The sequence below is a fragment of the Melanostigma gelatinosum genome, assembly GCF_949748355.1.
Source record: "Melanostigma gelatinosum genome assembly, chromosome: 7".
In the NCBI taxonomy this organism is placed as follows: Eukaryota; Metazoa; Chordata; class Actinopteri; order Perciformes; family Zoarcidae; genus Melanostigma; species Melanostigma gelatinosum.
The window spans coordinates 19,159,043-19,178,231 of NC_136640.1; the positions used below are offsets into that span (position 1 = coordinate 19,159,043).

Genomic DNA, 19,189 nt, shown 5'->3' on the forward strand with positions numbered 1-19,189 from the left:
GGGGAGCTGTAAACTTTATTTCCAAAATGAGCGAGCGAGGAGAGACTTTTGGTGACGGGGAAGTAAGGAATAACAACCAGCAGTGTGGCGTGCTGGCTGACGGTGATGCCAACGCCAATGAAATCCAGACAGAGGATGGCGGGATGGCGGGCGATACTGGCACTCTGTCTGGACTGATGACTGAAACGCCACAGCAGGACAAAGTCATCATCTGGGGTACAGACTCCCAGTGTGACGACCCCGATCTGGCTGAGTTTGAGATGCTGGAGTGTCGGGAGCTGGAGGCGTACCTGGTTGAGGATGGAGAGGACAGTGTGGGGCTTGTAAACCGTAAACAGCGGTCATCATGCAGCAAAGCTACAGTAGAACAAGTAACGGATATTAAGAGCAGGGAAGAGAGAAACTCTGTTCAGCATGGCGCCAGTGAGCAGGAATCCAGTGCCTCTCATGTCTCTGAGAGCAGAGAGGCGTCCAGGACTGAGTTAAGCTCAGAAACTGATGTTTTTGTAACCTGCCTGTCCACCATTTCAAGCATGGACACTGCTGGCAGGACGCAGACTACAGACTCCTGGAACATGGCCTCTGGTCCTTACTCAACCATCTCAGAAGACTTGACTCTGGTCTCCCTGAATGGCAACACCATCACTGAGAGCGGCAAGGCCTCTCAAAAAGCTGATCATCCTTCCCTCTCCTCTGGAAAAAGCACAATACACAGGAACGATGTGGACATGAATTTGAATTCAACAGTTCACTCAGAGGATGTGGTATTACAGGCACAAGTGGGCAATGGAGTTGATCTGTGGGAGGGTGTCATTGATGAGCACAGGACGAACAAAAACCAGAGAAATAAAGCAGGGAATACCATTTCAGAGGGAGAATGTTATCGAAGAAGTACAGAGCACAAAGGTTCACACGCTGCTAAAACATCTCGTGAAGAAAGCCCTAAAAATGATAAAAGCACACAAGCTGATGAGGCCCCTGTTGTGACCTGCAGCCTGCCAAAAACAGGTACTAAAGGGACTCAATCATCAATTGAATCCAAAGCCACAAAGAATCAAGGATCATTTGATAACTCGTTGAAAAAACAAAACTCCTTCGACAAGAGTTTCAAAAAGCAGCCATCGTTTGAGAATACTTTAAAGAAGCAGCTTTCCTTTGATAACACCTTACAGAAGCAGGGCTCCTTTGAGAAAACCGTCACCTCCAGCACTTCAAGTCTGGAGAGGAGGAAGCCATGGGGAAGTCCCAGTCGACCCGCCACTCCTACTTCCCCTAAAACAACCTCCTGTTCCCCCAATAGACGACCACCTGGTTCTCCAGCCAAGGTCCAGAGCATCAGGGCACTGAGCTTGGAGCGCGGTGACTCCACTCAGAGAGGTTTAAATCAAACAGTCAGACCACCAAGTAAGACAAGTTTGAACAGTTGCATCCCCAAACCTGTCACGTCTCAGCAGAAAGAGCCTGAACCCAGGAGGACTTCTCCTCCCCAGAAGCCTAAAAATGTCCGACCAAAAATCATCACCTATGTTCGTAAGAATCCTCACGCAAAACCACAAGGGACAGATGCCCCACTCGAAGCCTCTGCACTCCCACTGAGACTATCTTCTTACTCCAGCCAACCGGCTCAAAAAGATCCACAGGTTGGTCCTCAACCTAAATCCACACCGGTGCTATGTTCCTCCAACCTGCTGTTTGACAAATATCGACAGGAGATGCAGAAGGTGGGGTACTATCCTCCGGGCATGGTGAAACCTCCAAGCAGCACCATCCCTCAAAGGCTGAGTGGGAAGTCGTGCAGTTTCCATGAGGAAATGTCTGAGAAATATCTCCAAGAGGTGAACAATGGTCTTTTGAATTAATATCATCTAGTTTGTCATTGCATGCCATACATATATATATGTATATCATCGTATTGCCAGTCGTGAAATATTTGAAGACAATGATTGACTGTTTTTTAATGTTTCTCCCCAGCATGTTTCCCAAGAAGGAGGCAGTGTCTACCGCTCACCCAGAGCTCTGAGGCCTCAGCTGGGGTTGGGGGCAGTCACCAGGCAGCCTGAAGCCAAGACAAGAGTTCAGCAGACAGGTCAAAGGTCAGCCCCAGTCCCAGGCCAGTCTGCTCAGGCAGTCGGAGCGTCCACCCATGGCTACCCGGACCCTGCAGGTGAGACGCTTTTGTTGCTGGCAAAATCGGTTCAAAGTGAAAAAGTACATGTGGTGTCAAGAACGTTAAATAACACAAGAGCATATTTAACATGCTGCATAATTACGTGCTGATGTTGCAAAACAAATTGTGGTTTTAAAACATGAGGACCATTGTAGGGAAATTATCTTTTGAGAGCTTTCTCATCTCCATACTTTGCTAGTCTGTGCACATCCCGTCCTCTCCTTGTCGGGCTGCAAATAAACCAGTTTTAGCCAGTTTTTGCATATGGTGTGGTATTATGTGTGAGTCATTTCATCACTGAATGTAAATATGTATTCACGTGCCTTTATAGCTGCCTGGGACTCTGACATGAATCCTTTTTTTTTTCTCATCAGAGCAGATGTGATTTGTGAAATTGGTGGTGTATTTCCTGAATATTCCCTCCCAATAAATCTTGTGCCAATATTTATATCGAAGTAAATAATCATTTTAGTTTTAGATCCACACACTGGTACTGTCTTATTGCATATTTTCCCATCTACCTCCAGGAGAGCAAAACAGGTCAGGAGAGAGAGGTCCAGAGACCGGCCCCAAGAGTGTCCTGCATAAATCAGGCCGGTCTTGTCTCCGTCCTCCAGGCTTCTCCGGCCTGCCAGCTGCCCGTATGGCCACCTTCGGCTTCGCCCGGACCTCCAGCATCTCCTCTGTGTCCAGCAACCAGTCAAGCGAAAGCTGTCACAGTGATCCCTGCCCACCCTCTCAGCGTGAGTCACCCTCTCTGCATACATTTCCTTTAAATTGGGTGATAGAGATTTTACTACTTTGTCTTAACATGTGAGAGACTCAGACACAAATATTTCAGACATCAGACAGACAGACAGTGCTCTGTTGAATTTGTCTGCCTTATATTCCACTTTTACATTTTATTGCATTCACATCTCCATGTTAGTTCACCGGTAGTCCTGGCCGCCCTTGCTATCCTCAGTTACTATAGTAACAGCCGCTCGCTTCCTTTCATTTTTCATTTATTTATCACGAGTAGGTGCTGAAAGCTACTGCACCGCAGAGGTTTCCACGTCTATAAGTCACTCTGTCCGCCCTCTGCTGGCTCCGCTCAGCCTGCATACTGCAGCATTTAATCTGGATCGGATCCTGGTGCTGCAGTCTTCGTTTAGAGAAATCAATGCTGGTATAATTCACTTGACATGCTGATTATGTGAGTGTAGCAGAGATGTAAGAATGTGTTCTTTTTTGTGTGTATCCTCCTGCGTTTTTACATTCATCCTATGATCCTGTTTGAGTGAGTCACAAAATGACACCTCAAGCAGCTGTACAGAATCTTTACTTTTGGCAGCTATTTATGATCTCTGAAATGAAAAAAGTGGTCGTAGTGTGTCGAAAAGGAGAGAGTCAGGGTGTGAGATGACAGGATAATCTGTGATGCTGTGTTTACTCCGACACCTCCGTCCAACCTCTTTCTTGCCTTTGAATCTCCTCCTCAAACTTTCACCACAGCCAAGTCAGATAATGCTCTTTCTTTAAATTTGTACTGTAAATACTCACAGTAGTAGATGTTCAGCGAATGTGAACCTGATGATCGCAATATCTTCGGAGTTTACTTGGTGTCACACAAGACAGCAAAACTAACTGAGTATGCGGGCCAGGGCCAGAATGTTCATGGAACATTGTTTTGGGGTAAGACAGATGGAGTATTATTTTCCATCAGTTAATCAGTTTGTTGATTTTTGGGAAACTGTATTGTTTCGTAAAAGTTACACAACAACGTTTGCACTACAATGTGTTTCAAGGCTTCCACATGAGATGTTATTTGCGCTAAAAAGAAAGTTGGATAAGAGTAATGTGAGCCCTGGTAGCCTCCATCAAATAACTAATTATTGAGATTGTCTATGACTGGAGAGTTCTGCATTATACTGCACCAGCATGTTGTTTTCAAGGGATTTAATGAAGGTGAACACAGTGAACGCCGTTTAAAGTCCGTCTGACATTTGATCGAGTGGTCAGTTATATGATTATGTATGTAAACTTTCACCTTCCACGTCATAGGTGTGTTCTGGTGCTTAAACAAATAGCATTACATTTGATATGTACATATTGGAGATTTGGACATTTTGTAGACTTGGTAGCTACTTGTGACGATACTTTATAATCCAACTTTGTACTTAGCGTACCAGTTCCAAGTGAGACTTCAAAGCAGTTGAAGCAGCACAAATCTCTGTGGATTAGTCCCTCAACCCTGTCATGTCCTGCAGGAAAAAAAGACCACCAGACACAATTCTCTTCAAGTCAGACAGCATTTTTCGGTTCTATCTTCTCAAGAGGAGATCTGGTTCATGCTACTTTTGATTGGATAGGATAAAAGAATTGTATCAAACTAATCCGACCAAATGAAAAGAAAAGATATGGCAATTGCCCATTCAGCGTTATTGCAAATACAATGCGAAATTGCTTTGTTTTTTTTCTTAACCTGTCTGTTGTCACATGAATTAGTGACCAGCAGAGTCCTTCTTGCCGGTGTAACACTGATCAGTGGATGCTTACAGCAGGGGATGGATTTGTACTGTACACGCAGGTTAGAAACAAGCATACAGCAGTGTGAGTCAGCCTCCAACCGACTGCTTCAACCGATCTGCTTCTTGGCTCAGATTTTCAGTCAGTCGCCTTTGGAAAGAAAAGCATCCGCTGACTCTCCCAGGTGAATCCGTTGCAGTGAGGAGAGCTGCTGTGATCCCACTGGAGGTTGCATACAGGCCCCGGGCATTTTGACATCAAAAGTGAAGTTCATTTATTTTGTATTCAATTATATTTTACTACAACAGCTTGTTGTTTCATCTGTGATTTCAGGCTCCTTGAACCATCTTCTGCTTCATTCTTTCTCAGATCAGAATAATGATATTTTACTTCAAGGGCACACATGTGTCCTCCTTTCCTCTCTGAGAGTGCTGATGCACCTTTAGGTGCCGCATTATTGATTGAGGAGATGAATATTTCACAAGTAATTGGAGCTACCTGGTTTCACTTGCACTGACGAAGTAAACGTAAATGATGAATTGTCTGCAGTGCTGGAATCCAGAGCTCCTGATGACATTTGATGAAAGAAAACAACAATGTCTGACAATGTGTAACAACCGTGAGGATCTCCCTGTTGGTATGGTGGGGCTGTTTGTTCTTGGTGATGTTTTTCTGTTGGACTACTCCTTACAGCCTCAGTTTGTCTATGAATCAAAGCCTTTCATATCCGCAGAAAGCTAGAGGTGTAATAACTGCTGTTATGAATAATTAAGATGTTTGCAGCGTTCTGCTTTTCCACTAGTCTTCGTGAATTTCTGCAGGTTAGAAAAAAAAACTACTCTCCAAGGAAAGATAGTGGTCTGCTGATACTTGATGCAATAGATACAAAAGCAATGGTACATGGTAAGTACTGTATGAGAGATGATCTACAGCATTGCTACTGATGGGGACAAAATATATGCTTTTAATTACAGCAGAATATTGATGCACTGGCACTATTGTGTGTATGTACAAATTATGAAAGACGGTAAATGCTTTGTTCATAAGAAACAAGACTCAATGTGAAAATGCAATATCAAGAGAGCATACTATACCAAGCCAAGTTGCATACTTGTTTTTGCAGCATATTGTCAGGAACAGTTCAGAAGGATCAAATGTCTTTGAAGTTAGTGTTGATTGCAGCCTGGTATTGATAAATACGTCTTGATTCACAGTAATGCACTGAGATGTACAACATTTCGACCATTTTATTTTCACAAACAAAACATGAAGTGCAAACATGGAGGCACTGAACGTGGATGCCAGTGCTGTGTCCATTTATCCAACCCTACCCATCCCTGTTCAGCGTCACAGGGTTCATAGATCCATGTAGATTGCAACCTTTCAAAATCTGGACACATTCACGGACTACATTTCTCTCTTCTCTGACATCCTTCCCTGCCCTGCAGATCCCGGCAATGGCAGCGATGACACACCTCTCCACAACGCCACAGCGCCCCCCAGTGAAGCCTCCCACGCGCAGAGCCGGCCTCCGCCTCCCAACGCCCCCAGCCTCCAGCGCCGCAGTCTGCCGCCGCAGCGCTGCTCCCCGCTTGGTAGGTGGCCCGTGGAAACGAGCATCCACTCCCCCCATTTTTTTTATGTGTACTTGGTGTTGGAGCTATCTCCAGAGACAACATCTGTGGTCACATGACTTTTGGGATTGGATACGTGAGCGAGTGGTAGAGGGAGGTGGCAGCTTAGCATTGGAATGTAGTCTCATTCCAATGTCTTATTCATTCCCCAGTAAGAGTCAGTGGGAACTCCCAGCACTGTAATGAAAACACTGCTTCACCTTCAGAAAGGACTGTTTTCTATGCGTCATTCTTCTCTGTTGAACTGAGTTGCATAAGGGAGACAGGAAGACATTTACCTATGCAAGGTAGTTTATACATGCTGGTGTACTGTGTGTAAGTGGACTTGCGTTCTGTACCTATTAGGCTTTCTAAAAATAACATTGTACTCTGTTCAAAATTAGACTGACCTTGACACTGTTGGCCAGGCGGAAATAGTGGAATTTCTGTATGCAGTTCAATCTAAATACAAGATTGTGTCCCATTAAAAATATTACTTAAGTTCCAACATTTCAACAAGTTATTTGTCAGGGCATTTTCCCTTTCTTTGTTTGTGTCTGAGATGCAAAATGATGTTATCAATGTTACACTCAGTGGGATCGAACACAGGATGAAAATAAATCAACCTAAAATCTGAGTCCTGCTGTAATGTTTCTTAGCTGTTGCTTAGCATTGCATCAGAGCAGTGATGCAGTGCCAGCCATGTACTCCCTCTCTACTGATGTAGGTGTTCTTTGTTGTTCGTCTGTGCATCCTGTGGCTCCTGTTGAATGTGAAGTATCACCGCCATCCAGTGGTCACACGAGTGTACTTCTGAGTGAGCCAGAAGCAGCTTCATCTTCCTGCAACAGAACATTGTGTAAACAAGCGGAGCAGCAACTCCAGCTGGCGGCCACTGGCTGTACCACACTGTCGCTTCAATGCTTCCTCACTTTTTTTAATTGAACGTATATTTCAAAGTTTGATTTTCCCCTCTCAGATTAATTCATGAGAAGCCAGAATACATTTTCAAGAAGGTTTCTCAAGTAAAAATCAAATATTAGAAAAAACGTCTGAAAATAAAAGCGTTTTTTTCTCATTAAATCCCAGTAATCATCTCACAACAGGGTGCATGTGCTTTACACAATACACACAGACAAACATTTACAGTTTACAGCAGTACAGTATGACCTAAAAGTACTCTTGTGTGTAAATTAGGGACTCTGGTGAAAGTATTCAGATCTGTCGCCTCGTTAAAATGACAATGCCACGGTTTCTAAGATAATTACCAAGACAGCATTTCCATCACTGTGTGATGCTGAAACTGTAATCCATGCATTACTATCCTCCAGTCTTGATTATTGTAATGTCATTTTCTTTGGTTTTCCTAGTTGTGATACTAGAAGTCTTCATCTTGTTCAGAATGCTGCAGCTAAAAGATCAAAAACCTAAAAGAAAAAACCTAGCAATTTTCAAGATATAACATCCAATCTGCCCTGGTTACCAGTGCAAGCTAGAGCTGATGTTAGGGTTCTTCTTTTAACTCAAGGCCTTGCGTGGTCTTGCAGCGCTATAACTATCTGAGCTCATGACACCATACACACTGGCAAGCTGTCTTCTCTCTCTATGCTGGTCATCCCTTCAGTTAAAAACAAATCAGATGGCTTCAGAGCCTTTGCCCTCCATTCCCCTGATCTCTGGAAACCATTACCTTCTACATTTACTTCTGTACAGCCTGGCCTAGTACTTAGTCGGGTCTAACGTTGATGTTTTTAAAGTAGTTATTTTTATCTGGTGTATTATTTATTTTGCTTGTTTTGTCCCTTTGTATTTATTACAGCCTAGCCTGAACTGACCCTGTCGAGTCTGTTGCCCTTTTAACATCCCTTTAGTTGTTTTTCCTTTCATTGTTTGTATATTTATATATTTTTTGTGCTTGGTCTGTGCTTTGTTCTAATTGCAAAGTGTATTGTGACCATGCTGCACAGTGATGCTGCACTTTCAACATAAAATTGATTGATATAACTGGTGCATTAATGTTGAAGCAGCATTGTAATGCTGTAGCAGGTCATGGTGAACCTCATTTGATCTTTGCATATCGGCGTCATATTTATTTTCATCATTTTTAAACTCATATGTTGTGTATGTAAGCAAAGTAACTTGTTACCTTAACTGTTATTTCAATTGAAGGGGGAAGAGTAAAGAAGTAAAAATGTTGTCCTGTGAAAAGGCGTTGCAGTGCTTTAGAAGTAAAAGGTAGTCGATAGTAAAGGGAGGTATAAGGACAGCACATGTAACTCTACACCACTATTAAACCATGAGTATTGATTGGAGAAAACTAAACGTGTATTTCTTGTGTTTCAAAGGTATGCATTATTAAACATACAAACATGTCTCTTTACTACACAGCCTCTAGGAGAGAGATACAGAGGGACATAGAGGCTGCGGTGCCACCAATGTCCTCACCTAAAAGATCTGCAGTGGTTTCGCCCAAGCCACAGTCCCCCGGTGAGTGTTATGTGTGTGTGTGTGTGTGTGTGTGTGTGTGTGTGGGGGGGGGGGGGGGGGGGAGGGGGGGGATGTAAATGCATATACAGTATATATAGGATGGTATGTTTGGTTTGTTTGTTCCAAAATTGCACAAAGGGAGAAGTCAATGGTGCCTTCTACTGTACCTTTAAAATGCTTTTGCTCTCTCTCTCTCTCTCGCTCTCTCTCTCTCGCTCTCTCTCTCTCCACACTTTATTACAAGACCCATGGCAGCCTGCTGTTGTCACAGCAACAAGCTGCAGGAGCTGTAATGCTCGGACCGCTCCTTCAGTAGCCGTCCTGCGGGGTCAGATTACCACAGCAAGTCAGCATTTTGTCCTTTTCTCAGACAGCAGACAGACATAACATCAGCAGGGTAGAGTTCCAGTACAGGTGATCAAAGGTCCGACACTGCAGACATGATGCGCTAATATATTTCCCCACTACGAGTGTCTGGAGGTGAGAGAGGAAACTGCAGCTGATTGGTCGGAGCAGTGAGAAGACTTGAGTAACAGAGAGACCATTTGTCCATGTTGGACGATATAAACCACTGTGGTTCCAACCAATCAGCCATTCATTTTAACCTGAGCTCAGAGAGGAAACTAACTTCTCATATTATCTGCACCGTCTAAGTCTATGAGTGAAAACCTTTCAGTTTAGTTTGTTCATCGTTCTGCCCTCTGTTGCTATATAGTTGGTGGGTGGACAGCAGCAGCTGACAGAGCTGTTCAGACTGAGAGGGCCCAGGAGTTGGACCGGATTCTGATCCAGCAGCTGCGGGAACGCTGTGAGCAGCAGGACCTGCAGTTGCAGAGCCTTCAGGCCCAGTTAAAGAAGGCCTCCCTGTGCCTGGACGTTTTCAGCATCACTACCCAGCACTTCTGTCAAAAGGTAAGCTTCAGCGCAGTGCCGGGACCTCAGCACGGTTGACGGGCAAGCGAACTTGGTTTTGCCTCCTCTATAAGAGCCCCATAAAAGGTTTTAAAGCCCAAATTAGACAGTGAGACAGGGCTGCAGCAGGTGTCACATCCCCATTCATTTAAAGGTCTGTTTAAGGAACCTCTGACATCCAAGATTTGTGAGCATTGCATTCACACAGTAATGTCATCAGAAATGAATCCCAGGAGTTTGCAATGGCTGTAATATCTGATAAATTAGCTGATGAATGTCATGCATTTTTAAAATCTTTTATTACATTAAAAAGTTGGATGTTCAGCAGGGATGAAAACAGCCCTTGCTTGCAGCTGCATTATTGTGTAACAATAACATAACTCGATGAAATGAATTTGACATTCATTTTGAAGGATGGATAACTCATCTCAAGCAAGTTTCAAATCTCTGCACGTTGGTTTTCATGCCACAAGGAAAATACAGAAAATACAGTAATGTATATTGCATATTTTACCGCAATAAAAAGCTTGCATCGTGGTTCATCTTGTGATCAATGCATTTGTCAGCCTTGTCGCAGGCTCATACACACAGGCCTGCTGTTAAACATCTACAAAGGAAAAGCCCTTGCGAGCTTCAGAATGGAACTACAAAGTGTGACGCTTCTCACCAGCAGAATGATGACACCTGCAGCATCTGGCATTTGTTGTCAGCATTGCTTTGTTCACAAAGCTTTCATTTGTGATTGTTGTGGCTTTTTGAATTTGTAACTCTGGAGCAATAGGATTTGTCAGTAAAAGTTGTGATGCAGTTTGGGGAAATACTGAAGATTTCCAATGTGTTTTCCAGTAGTTTAAACAACAGGAAATGATTTGTGAAGTGTATAAATTGGCATTTGATGAAACTGTGTTGTACGTCATGTTGGGTCTGTCGCACAGCTGCTGGATGATTGACTCAATGGGATCTAAACGCATTTGGTATTTATTTCAAATAGCTGGGTTGATGGGTCGCATTAATTAATATCCTCCTGTTGTGTCAGATAATCACTGGCAACAGTGTCAGAATGGCCTTCACACAGCTTCTGAAGGGACAGCAAGTCTGCTTGCACACTGTGACTGAGTGTGTTGTGCTTCTCAAACCTGTATTAAGCGCTTTGTTTCTTTTCCCTTTCCGGGTCCTCTGCTAGCAATTCATCCATTTCCCAGCCCCACCCACGGGTTCTGCTGTACAGTGGGAGATGATAAATGAGATTAGAGCTGCCTGCCTGGGCCCAGCTGGGCTTTTAGTGAGAGTGATTGTCTCTCGGGCAGAGTACACCGACTAAGGTCTGACTGCTGGAAGACTCTGAAATATGTGCCTCTGAGACATATCTAAAGAAGGTTTATTGTTTGATTTACAATCAGAAATTATGACAAAATGGCAATAATTTACAGGTGCAAACTACAAGTGAAATTGATAGACAAGTTTAAGTTTTGTTCACCTCTAAGTTCCTGTCTATTTTTGCGATATTGGCCAAGATATTGTTGTGATGGCTGAGGCTAGATTCAGATCTTCCCACCATGAAATATAGCATACGGTACATGCTCTGTCCTGGATTTTAAGATGTCCACAAACAGTGACAACATATGCTGATGATGTTTTCGATGGCTGATTGAAAAATAGACCAATGTTCTTTTGCATCAACATAACAAGATTTAAAGTGCTTTATTGTATATAAATGGGCAGTTTGGACATCATTGTTTCAGTCAGAGCTATCTAGAAGAAATGATTTTCCATGAAGCGTATGTATGAGTTGAAATGCCTCCATCTAGTTATTTTCTCTGAGCTGAGTTACAGAGCAAATGATTGGCCGCTTATTGATCATCTCCCTCCCCCATCTTCTCCTACTCCACTCTTTTGTTTTTTTCTCAAAGATGCAAAAGGCTGCACATCGTGTGTGTGTGTGTGTGTTGCTCGCTGCCATGCGTGTGAATGTGATTCGGGGCGTGATGGTGGGGGCGTAAGGGGAGGGCAGGCGTAGCTGGGCTGGGCTGGGGGGGCTGGCAGTCTTTGTTCCTGCAGGGATAAACGCCGGTCGCAAACCAGGAAACGAGGTGAGTCTTCGGTCTCCCATCTCTCCTCCCCTCTTCTTCCTTTGCCTGTCTCCCCCCCCCCTGCCTCTCTTTCTGTATCTCTCTGGCTCTCGCGTCTGTCACTGCCTCCCCAGTCGGCTCAGGGATGCTGCTGTCTGCTAGCCTAGTATGGACCACTGCTGCTGTAGGCTCCGTTTCCTCCCTCTGTGCTTTCTGGACCAAACGGTAAAGACAGTATCTCCTGAAGGCAGCCAGCCTGTTTCAGCTGTGAAGATTCATTTCTGCTTGTGTGGTTCTGCGCATGTGTGTTTAAATGGTGGGGGCTGAGTGTGTCTATAGGAGCTTTAGATTCACTCCTTTCCTAAAGACAGGGCTGGTAGAGTGTAAAGCTGTGCACGATTATGCTGAGTCAAAGCAGGCTTGTCCGTCGCACTGTCCCTCTATTGCTGCTTTGCTATATTCTTACACGTGTGTCTCTATTTCACTGTGTACATTTTGTCCTGACTGTCTGTATGCTGGTGTAAGTCTGGGTGATTACATGCCATTGATTGTATGTAGAAGAACTTTCGTTTACAATGTGTTCGTCTCTTCCAGAGTCAATATTGCTGAATGTCTACAAGAAATGGCATGGATTTCTTTTCATAACATTCATGCCGTAGTTGCAGCTTCCTGTGTATTGGAGTCTGAATAGCTTCAGGCTAAAATGAACAAACAACAAAGCAGCTGCACATCGGAAGGTTTTTATTGTCCCACTGAAACTGGATTGATGACATGGATGCAGACCTTTGAGAAGTTAATTAACTCATTACAGCATCTCGCTGAGAATGAGCATCCGCACTATAGAGAGACATATTTACTCTTTTCCAGAAGGTAAAATGAACAGTGCTGAAATGATTGAGAGAATTAAAAAAAAGAATAATCTGTTGATTATTTGTGATGTATCAAGACAATAAAATGCCAAACATTAGCTGGTTCCAGACTGAATGTTAGGATTTGATTATTTTCTCTGTTTTATATCATTGTCAGCAGAATATCCTCGGGTTGTTAGTTGGACATATCAATTGTGATGACGAGCATTTTTCACTGTTTTCTTATGTTACAGACCAAACAATTGTTTAAAGAATCACAAAAATAATCAATAATGGGAACAATCGTTGCAGACCTAAAATAGATTAAGTTGCCTCGGTGAGGGCTGAATGTCAGATATGAAAATTTGAATGCATGTCACATAACTCCCTGGAGATCTAAGTAGGGGAGGGGGGCGTTTGGGCAAATAATGGGTAGGAGCAAAGGTGGAGCTGAGGAGCAAGAAAGAAGCTGCTGACCATCCTTCATCCCTCATGAGGTCACGGCAGTCCCTCCCTGATGACTGTACGCTCCAAGTAAAACCTCTTAGAGGGTGACATCATTGTTACCGAGACATGCTGTATACTGTCTCATACATATTTAACCCGCTGCTCTCTGACTCTCTCTCTCTCTCTCTCTCTCTCTCTCTCTCTCTCTCTCTCTTTGTTCCTCGTAAGCACTGCTTTGTGATTTCTGATTCGTCTCCGAGCAACAGTGTGCATACAGCTGATCTTACTGCATGTTTGCAGTTGTGATCAATAGTCTGGTGTCTTGGTTTGGTAAAGATACAAAATGGGTTGTGGTTATGGAGCTAGACTTTTTTTTTAGAGGGCTGATGTATTAGAATGCATTAGTTATAGCTTGATGCACCTAATAACATTATTATAAACAGTGTCAGTGAAGGTGTTTGTACAGTACAGAGGTGGTCACTGCTGTGTGTGTGTTTGCATTTCAGAGCGAGAGTGCCATTGTGAAGGAGAGGGAACTGTCCCTGGAGCTCGCCAGAATCAGGGATGAAGTGGGTAAGTGGGATACAGGGTGATAAACACGGCAGCACAGGGACTCCCTGCTTACTGCATATCATGTATTATACAGTGTACTACCACAAGGAAAGGAGGAATCCACTCCGCTGTGGGAAGTCTTTATTTAGCCGGATCGTACACACAATTTAGAACAAACTCGGACTCCTTTAGGATTTTTTTATCCATTTGTTTCATCAATATTTTTCAAATAAAAGGGCATACATTTAAAAAAAAAAGAAGAATTAACCTATCAAGTGTTAATCATTCAGACGTTACAATGCCATGATAACAATATCAATGACTTAATAAAGTGTTTTACTTTGCCGTATCTTCTTAGTTGCCGCTTTTGTCTTTTGAGCGTGACCTTAATTTGGATTCTGTGAGAGAAACTAAAGCTCCATGTTGTGTTCCAGCTTTCAGTGTTGCACACTGGGAGCAACTGCAGCAGGAGAAGGAGGAACTGGAGCGTCGTTTTGAGGCCGAGCTGCAGGGATTGCGGTCTCAACAGCAGAGGGAGCTGGGAGTGCTGGAGGAGCGGCTGAAGGCGCAGCACGTGGCCAAGGCCAAGAGCCTGCAGGCCCAACAACGAGCCGAGCTGGAGGAGCTTCGGGTCGAACAGCAAGAGCAGGTGTGTGTGTGTGTGTGTGTGTGTGTGTGTTTGGATGAAGACTGGTTATAAACCCGTCTGTTTAGTCCACGTCTGATATGACAAGTGAAGATGTGATGCCTCTGAAAGGGTCTGTTCACTTAAATTACAAGAGAAAAAAAGGAGATAACTTCTCGCTTACCTTCTCCAGATTGAGGAGATGAGTGAGGACCATGAGGCTTCCTTGATGGAGATGGAGACAACTCACGATGACACACTGGCCACTCTGCAGGAGGAGCACGCCCGGACCGTGAAGAGTGAGCACCGCGTTTCAAACCTATTGCTCTCCTGTACTGGCTCACTCTGCTGATGAGATAATGATGTGTTGTGTCTCGTGTCAGATCTGAAGATGGCCCATGAGCAGCAGACCAAGTCTCTGGGAGAAGAGTTTGAAAAGATCAGACTTACACTGCAGGTAAATCGCTCTCCTTGAAAATGTATGTGTTTTTTGTTTTTTTTAACAGATTCATGGGATGATACATTTTGTTATCGGAGACGGTTATTCACAAGTTGATATCTGTCTGGTCCCCAGGATCAGGTGGACACGATGACGTTTCAGAATCGTAGCCTCAGAGATCGAGCCAAGCGCTTTGAAGAAGCTCTGCGCAAGAGCACAGATGAGCAAATTCTGGTAACTGCTGCACGATACAGTACAGGAGCATTGTGTTGAGTGCTTTGGTGACAGCTTGATAGAACTTGTTGGTGTTGTTTTTTGGTGATAACGACTCAAAGTGGTTTTCACTACTGTTATCTGTTCTTGCCAGGATGCTTTGGCACCATACAAACACATTGACGAGGACCTGAAAAGTCTGAAAGAAGTTCTGGAGATGAAGAATCAACAAATTCACCAACAGGACCTGAAGATCTCAGAACTGGAGAAAATAGTAGGCTTCAAATTTCTGCTTTTCCAAAAATACCTAACAATGAGTGTAAGCTAATGACGGCCTCGAATGACAAAAATGGACCTACGCACCCCCAGTATTTTATGGGAGAAGTTTCTCCTTTGTTACATGTCAATTGTCATATTGCCTGTTTTGCTTGTGATATAATGTCATACATCATTTGAAGAATTTAATGTTGTGCACTTTCCTCCTGTGTTTTTGAGCAGGCTGAAAAGAATGTTTACCTGGAGGAGAGAGTACAAGTGTTACAGCAGCAGAACGAGGACCTGAAGGAGAGAATAGACAAGAACGTTGCTGTGTCCAGGTCAGATATGTTTGAATGCATACTAGTACAAATTCAAAACCAAGTTCAAACCAGGGCTGCATAATTAATCTGAATATTAGCAAGATTTCAATATGGACTCGTGCAATTTCCAAATCCCAAGAGGCAGAATATTTTTTGAAAGGCTAAATATGGGTCAAAACACCATTCTGATCCAGTACTGTGGTGCTGCAGAGACGTCCCAGCCTACAAATTATATTCTACCGACTTAAGAAAGAAATCTTTGTCTGGCACAAAAATTCACACCATGATATATTTTTATATATTTGATATACACATCATATATTTTTCAAGAAAAATTTGAATAACTGTACAATATTGTCATTCCCTCCAATACCGTGAATCATATCACAATTGCAATACCAGTCAAAAAAACAACAATCTGATTTTTTTTTCAAATCGTTCTTCCCTAGTTCAAACCAGTCGAAGTGAATGTCCGTTTTCTCGCCACACATCCTCTGAGTCTTTTTTCGACCGCAACCTCTCCTTCCAACACCACATCAATCACATCACCAGGATTGCTTTGTTTCAACTTAAAAGCATAGCTCTCTCCTTCCCTGCTGCCCAAACTTTGATCCATGCCTTCACCACATTCAGAATTGAGTACCGCAACAGTGTTTTTTTACGGCACATTATCCAAAGTCCTAAATAAACTCCAGTACATTCAGAACTCTGCTGCTCGTCTGCCCACTCCTACCCCCCGCGATCACATCACCCCTGTCCTCCAGAACCTCCACTGTCCTTGTCCCACAACGGATCCAGTTCATAGTTCTTCTCCTCACTCACAAAGCCCTCCTTAACCAGGCCCCCCAAGGTATATATCTCAAATACAGAAATTCATTTCATTTCCAAAGGTATATCATTTGCCCCAATCACCATGGTAAACAGTGATGCACACACACACACACACACACACACACACACACGCTGTCAGCTATGTGTTTCTACAAAGCAATAGCTGCTCTCGAGTTCAAGACTGTCGATCACAAATACAAGATTCAAGCCAAGAGTATGAATCTAAAATCCAGAAATGAGAAAAGCGATATCTCAATTGAACCTCAATGATACTACTGGTAATATTGGCGTATATATATTTTAACGTCTTCAGGCAGCAGCCACACTGTCAAAGTTATTATTATTGAGTAAGTGGGTGAAATATAAAATAAGAAATTATAATACATATATGCAGTGTAGTACAGTACAGTGTAGTGTAGTATAGATCGATGATAGGCTTTATATTTTCTATGCACATAGAGAGATTTTAAGCAAGCTCTGCAACACTAGTACATTGCATTTATGTTTTGACTTGTCCCTTTTCCTCTTCGTTCTCAGGCAACTCTCCGCAGATAATGCCAACCTGCAAGTGAACGTGGAGAAGGAGAGCAACGAGAAGAAGCGGCTGAGTCGCAATAACGAGGAACTGCTGTGGCGTCTTCAGACAGGCGAGCTGAGTCCTCGTATGTCCCCCAGCTCCTCCCCCCTCCATCGGCCCCCCTCCGGACCAGGCTCTCCAGCCCGCCCACACTCCTACCATCAATGACACTCTCAATGGAAGTTCTTGTATCAAACGCTTCCTTTTTATCTGGCATCTGAAGCCCTGGTTTTTTTTAACTCTTTGCTGAATGTTAGGATTTTACGCCATGTAGATGAACAGACACATTTCTTGGCAAACGTTGAGTACCACCAATACCGTGCATTTCCAAAGCCAACCTTTGACCTAAAGTATTGTATGATCACGCCTCATATTGTTCAGAAGGGAATTCTCTGCCCTTTGTTTTCTCTATTCCACCGGAACTCCCCACAAAACAGACGTGCTGCACTGCTGCAGTGGGTGGAAGAGCTGCTCATCGTAGACTTCAGAGAGCAGGATCGGAGTCACGGTGCCTCATTTCAATTTTTCCGCCTCACATTCTACACCACTTTCTCATGCGGCGCTCAGGATGAGAGACATAGCAAACATCAGAAGTGCAACAGCGAACACAAGAAGCGCCTTTGCCGCCCATTCTCTCTCACCAGCAACGTCTGTCAAGGCACAGGCAATAGCTTGAGTAAAATCATAAAACTAACGACAGCAAGTTACTCTCAAAGTGTGGATTCTTCTCTGGCGTACGTTCACCTTTTCATGCTGAAGCATTTCCTATATCAGGAGTGTATGAATGACTCGTCATATAACCTCAATCATCCATCCGACGTTCTCCTGAAACAACTAGATGTCAGTGTTGACATGAAGTTACGACAACATAACTCGTAAATCCATCGAACTGCCAACACAGCATAACTATAGTATTGACAATTTTGTAAAAAACTGTACATATATTGCTCTCTTTAAAGCATGTTCTGTCTTCCAGTAATGAATTTAGTTTTAAGATTACCTACAGTGTGACTGTGGAGCAGAAGGGTATAGGCCACACAAGTTACCGCCTATTCCAAACAGAACCGACCAGGATGTATTCAAACGATACCAAGAAAAATGTAATTATTATATAATAGTAATAGTAATACACATGGTGCCCTCTCACCTTCAGTCAGGTTAAGAAAATAAAATAGTTTTGTGCGGGATCTGTAGAACACGGTCATATTTCTGGAGTTAAGCGATGCAGAATCTGCCATGAATGGTGCAGACACTGCAGTCTAAATGTATTGACCTGTACACATGTAAATCCAACATTTGGTCATCATGTTGCATTTGCTCTTTCTTTAAGTGTACCTTATCAACAACGCTCCTGCAGCTGACTCCAATTGTTGCAGTTTTCTCTGTTGCTGGTTGCTTTCTGTGTGTTTTTGAAATTCTACCACAGAAACTCTCGTGAGCAAATGTGATGGAAGAATCTATTATGGCTGCAGAGCCTTCATTCTCCATTTAAACCACATAATGACTTTTGAAAGCGTTGATCCAAAATTTTTTAGAGAATAAAAAATGATTGAAGCAAGAAAATCCTGAAAATTTGAAAGCTGTTACCTCATGTCTCATTGTAGAGAATAATCTCAGGTCTCAAGGAGAATTATGAGTCAACAAAGGGAAAGTAACTGCCATCTTTTTGTTTTTATTGAAGCTTTTGTTCATGTTTACATTACCACTCAGCTCAACTGTCTGTTTTGCAATATATCCTTTGTATAACATGATTTGGATGTACAGAATATGTATAACTATTTTAAAGAGCATAGTGCAGACAGCAAATATATAAAAATACACTGAAGAAATGTTGCCTCATTATAATATGATATAATTATCAGCTCCCCCAGATACATCTGCAAGGATTTTAAGTTGAATATTTTTGACTTGGTGGGCTTTACTGTGGGTAGAAATGATATTTCTCTCCATCAGGTTGCACTGATTGCCTCTGTGTCCTGTGGACATGACCCTGTACTCATCTACTGAATGTTTGTTTGACACTAAAATAAGAGGGATCTGTTTACAGTTTACATCCAATGTCAAAGACGGTTCACGTGGATGTCAGTTCTTCTGTTGACCGTTTACAGGACTTCTGTTCTGTCCGGTAAAGATTGTATTTCAGAGGTTATTCTCTGGATATGGTTTTATCAAAGCATGTCTTTATAAGGTTGTCGTGCACGGTTCTTTGTTTTACTTTTCTTGTGTATTTCATCAATATATTTATTTATTTGTCCTTCTCCAGAACCGAAACTGTAGCTTGGCTGGTAAAACATATTTAATGGTTATAATGTCGAAACTGTAT

General features: G+C 43.0%; 1 protein-coding gene across 1 annotated transcript; it reads left to right on the plus strand.

Moving 5' to 3' along the window:
- Positions 1-26: 26 nt before the first annotated feature.
- Positions 27-17,288, plus strand: mtus2b (microtubule associated tumor suppressor candidate 2b; the record flags this gene model as incomplete). The annotated part of the gene is made up of 14 exons (XM_079272294.1): positions 27-764; positions 1,173-1,835; positions 1,972-2,164; positions 2,695-2,910; positions 6,124-6,270; positions 9,491-9,687; positions 13,558-13,624; positions 14,038-14,252; positions 14,422-14,527; positions 14,612-14,685; positions 14,803-14,901; positions 15,035-15,154; positions 15,379-15,476; positions 16,827-17,288. The coding sequence occupies 14 exons, from the start codon at positions 27-29 to the stop codon at positions 17,032-17,034; spliced, it is 3,141 nt and encodes a 1,046-aa protein (XP_079128420.1). The 3' UTR covers positions 17,035-17,288.
- Positions 17,289-19,189: the final 1,901 nt, after the last annotated feature.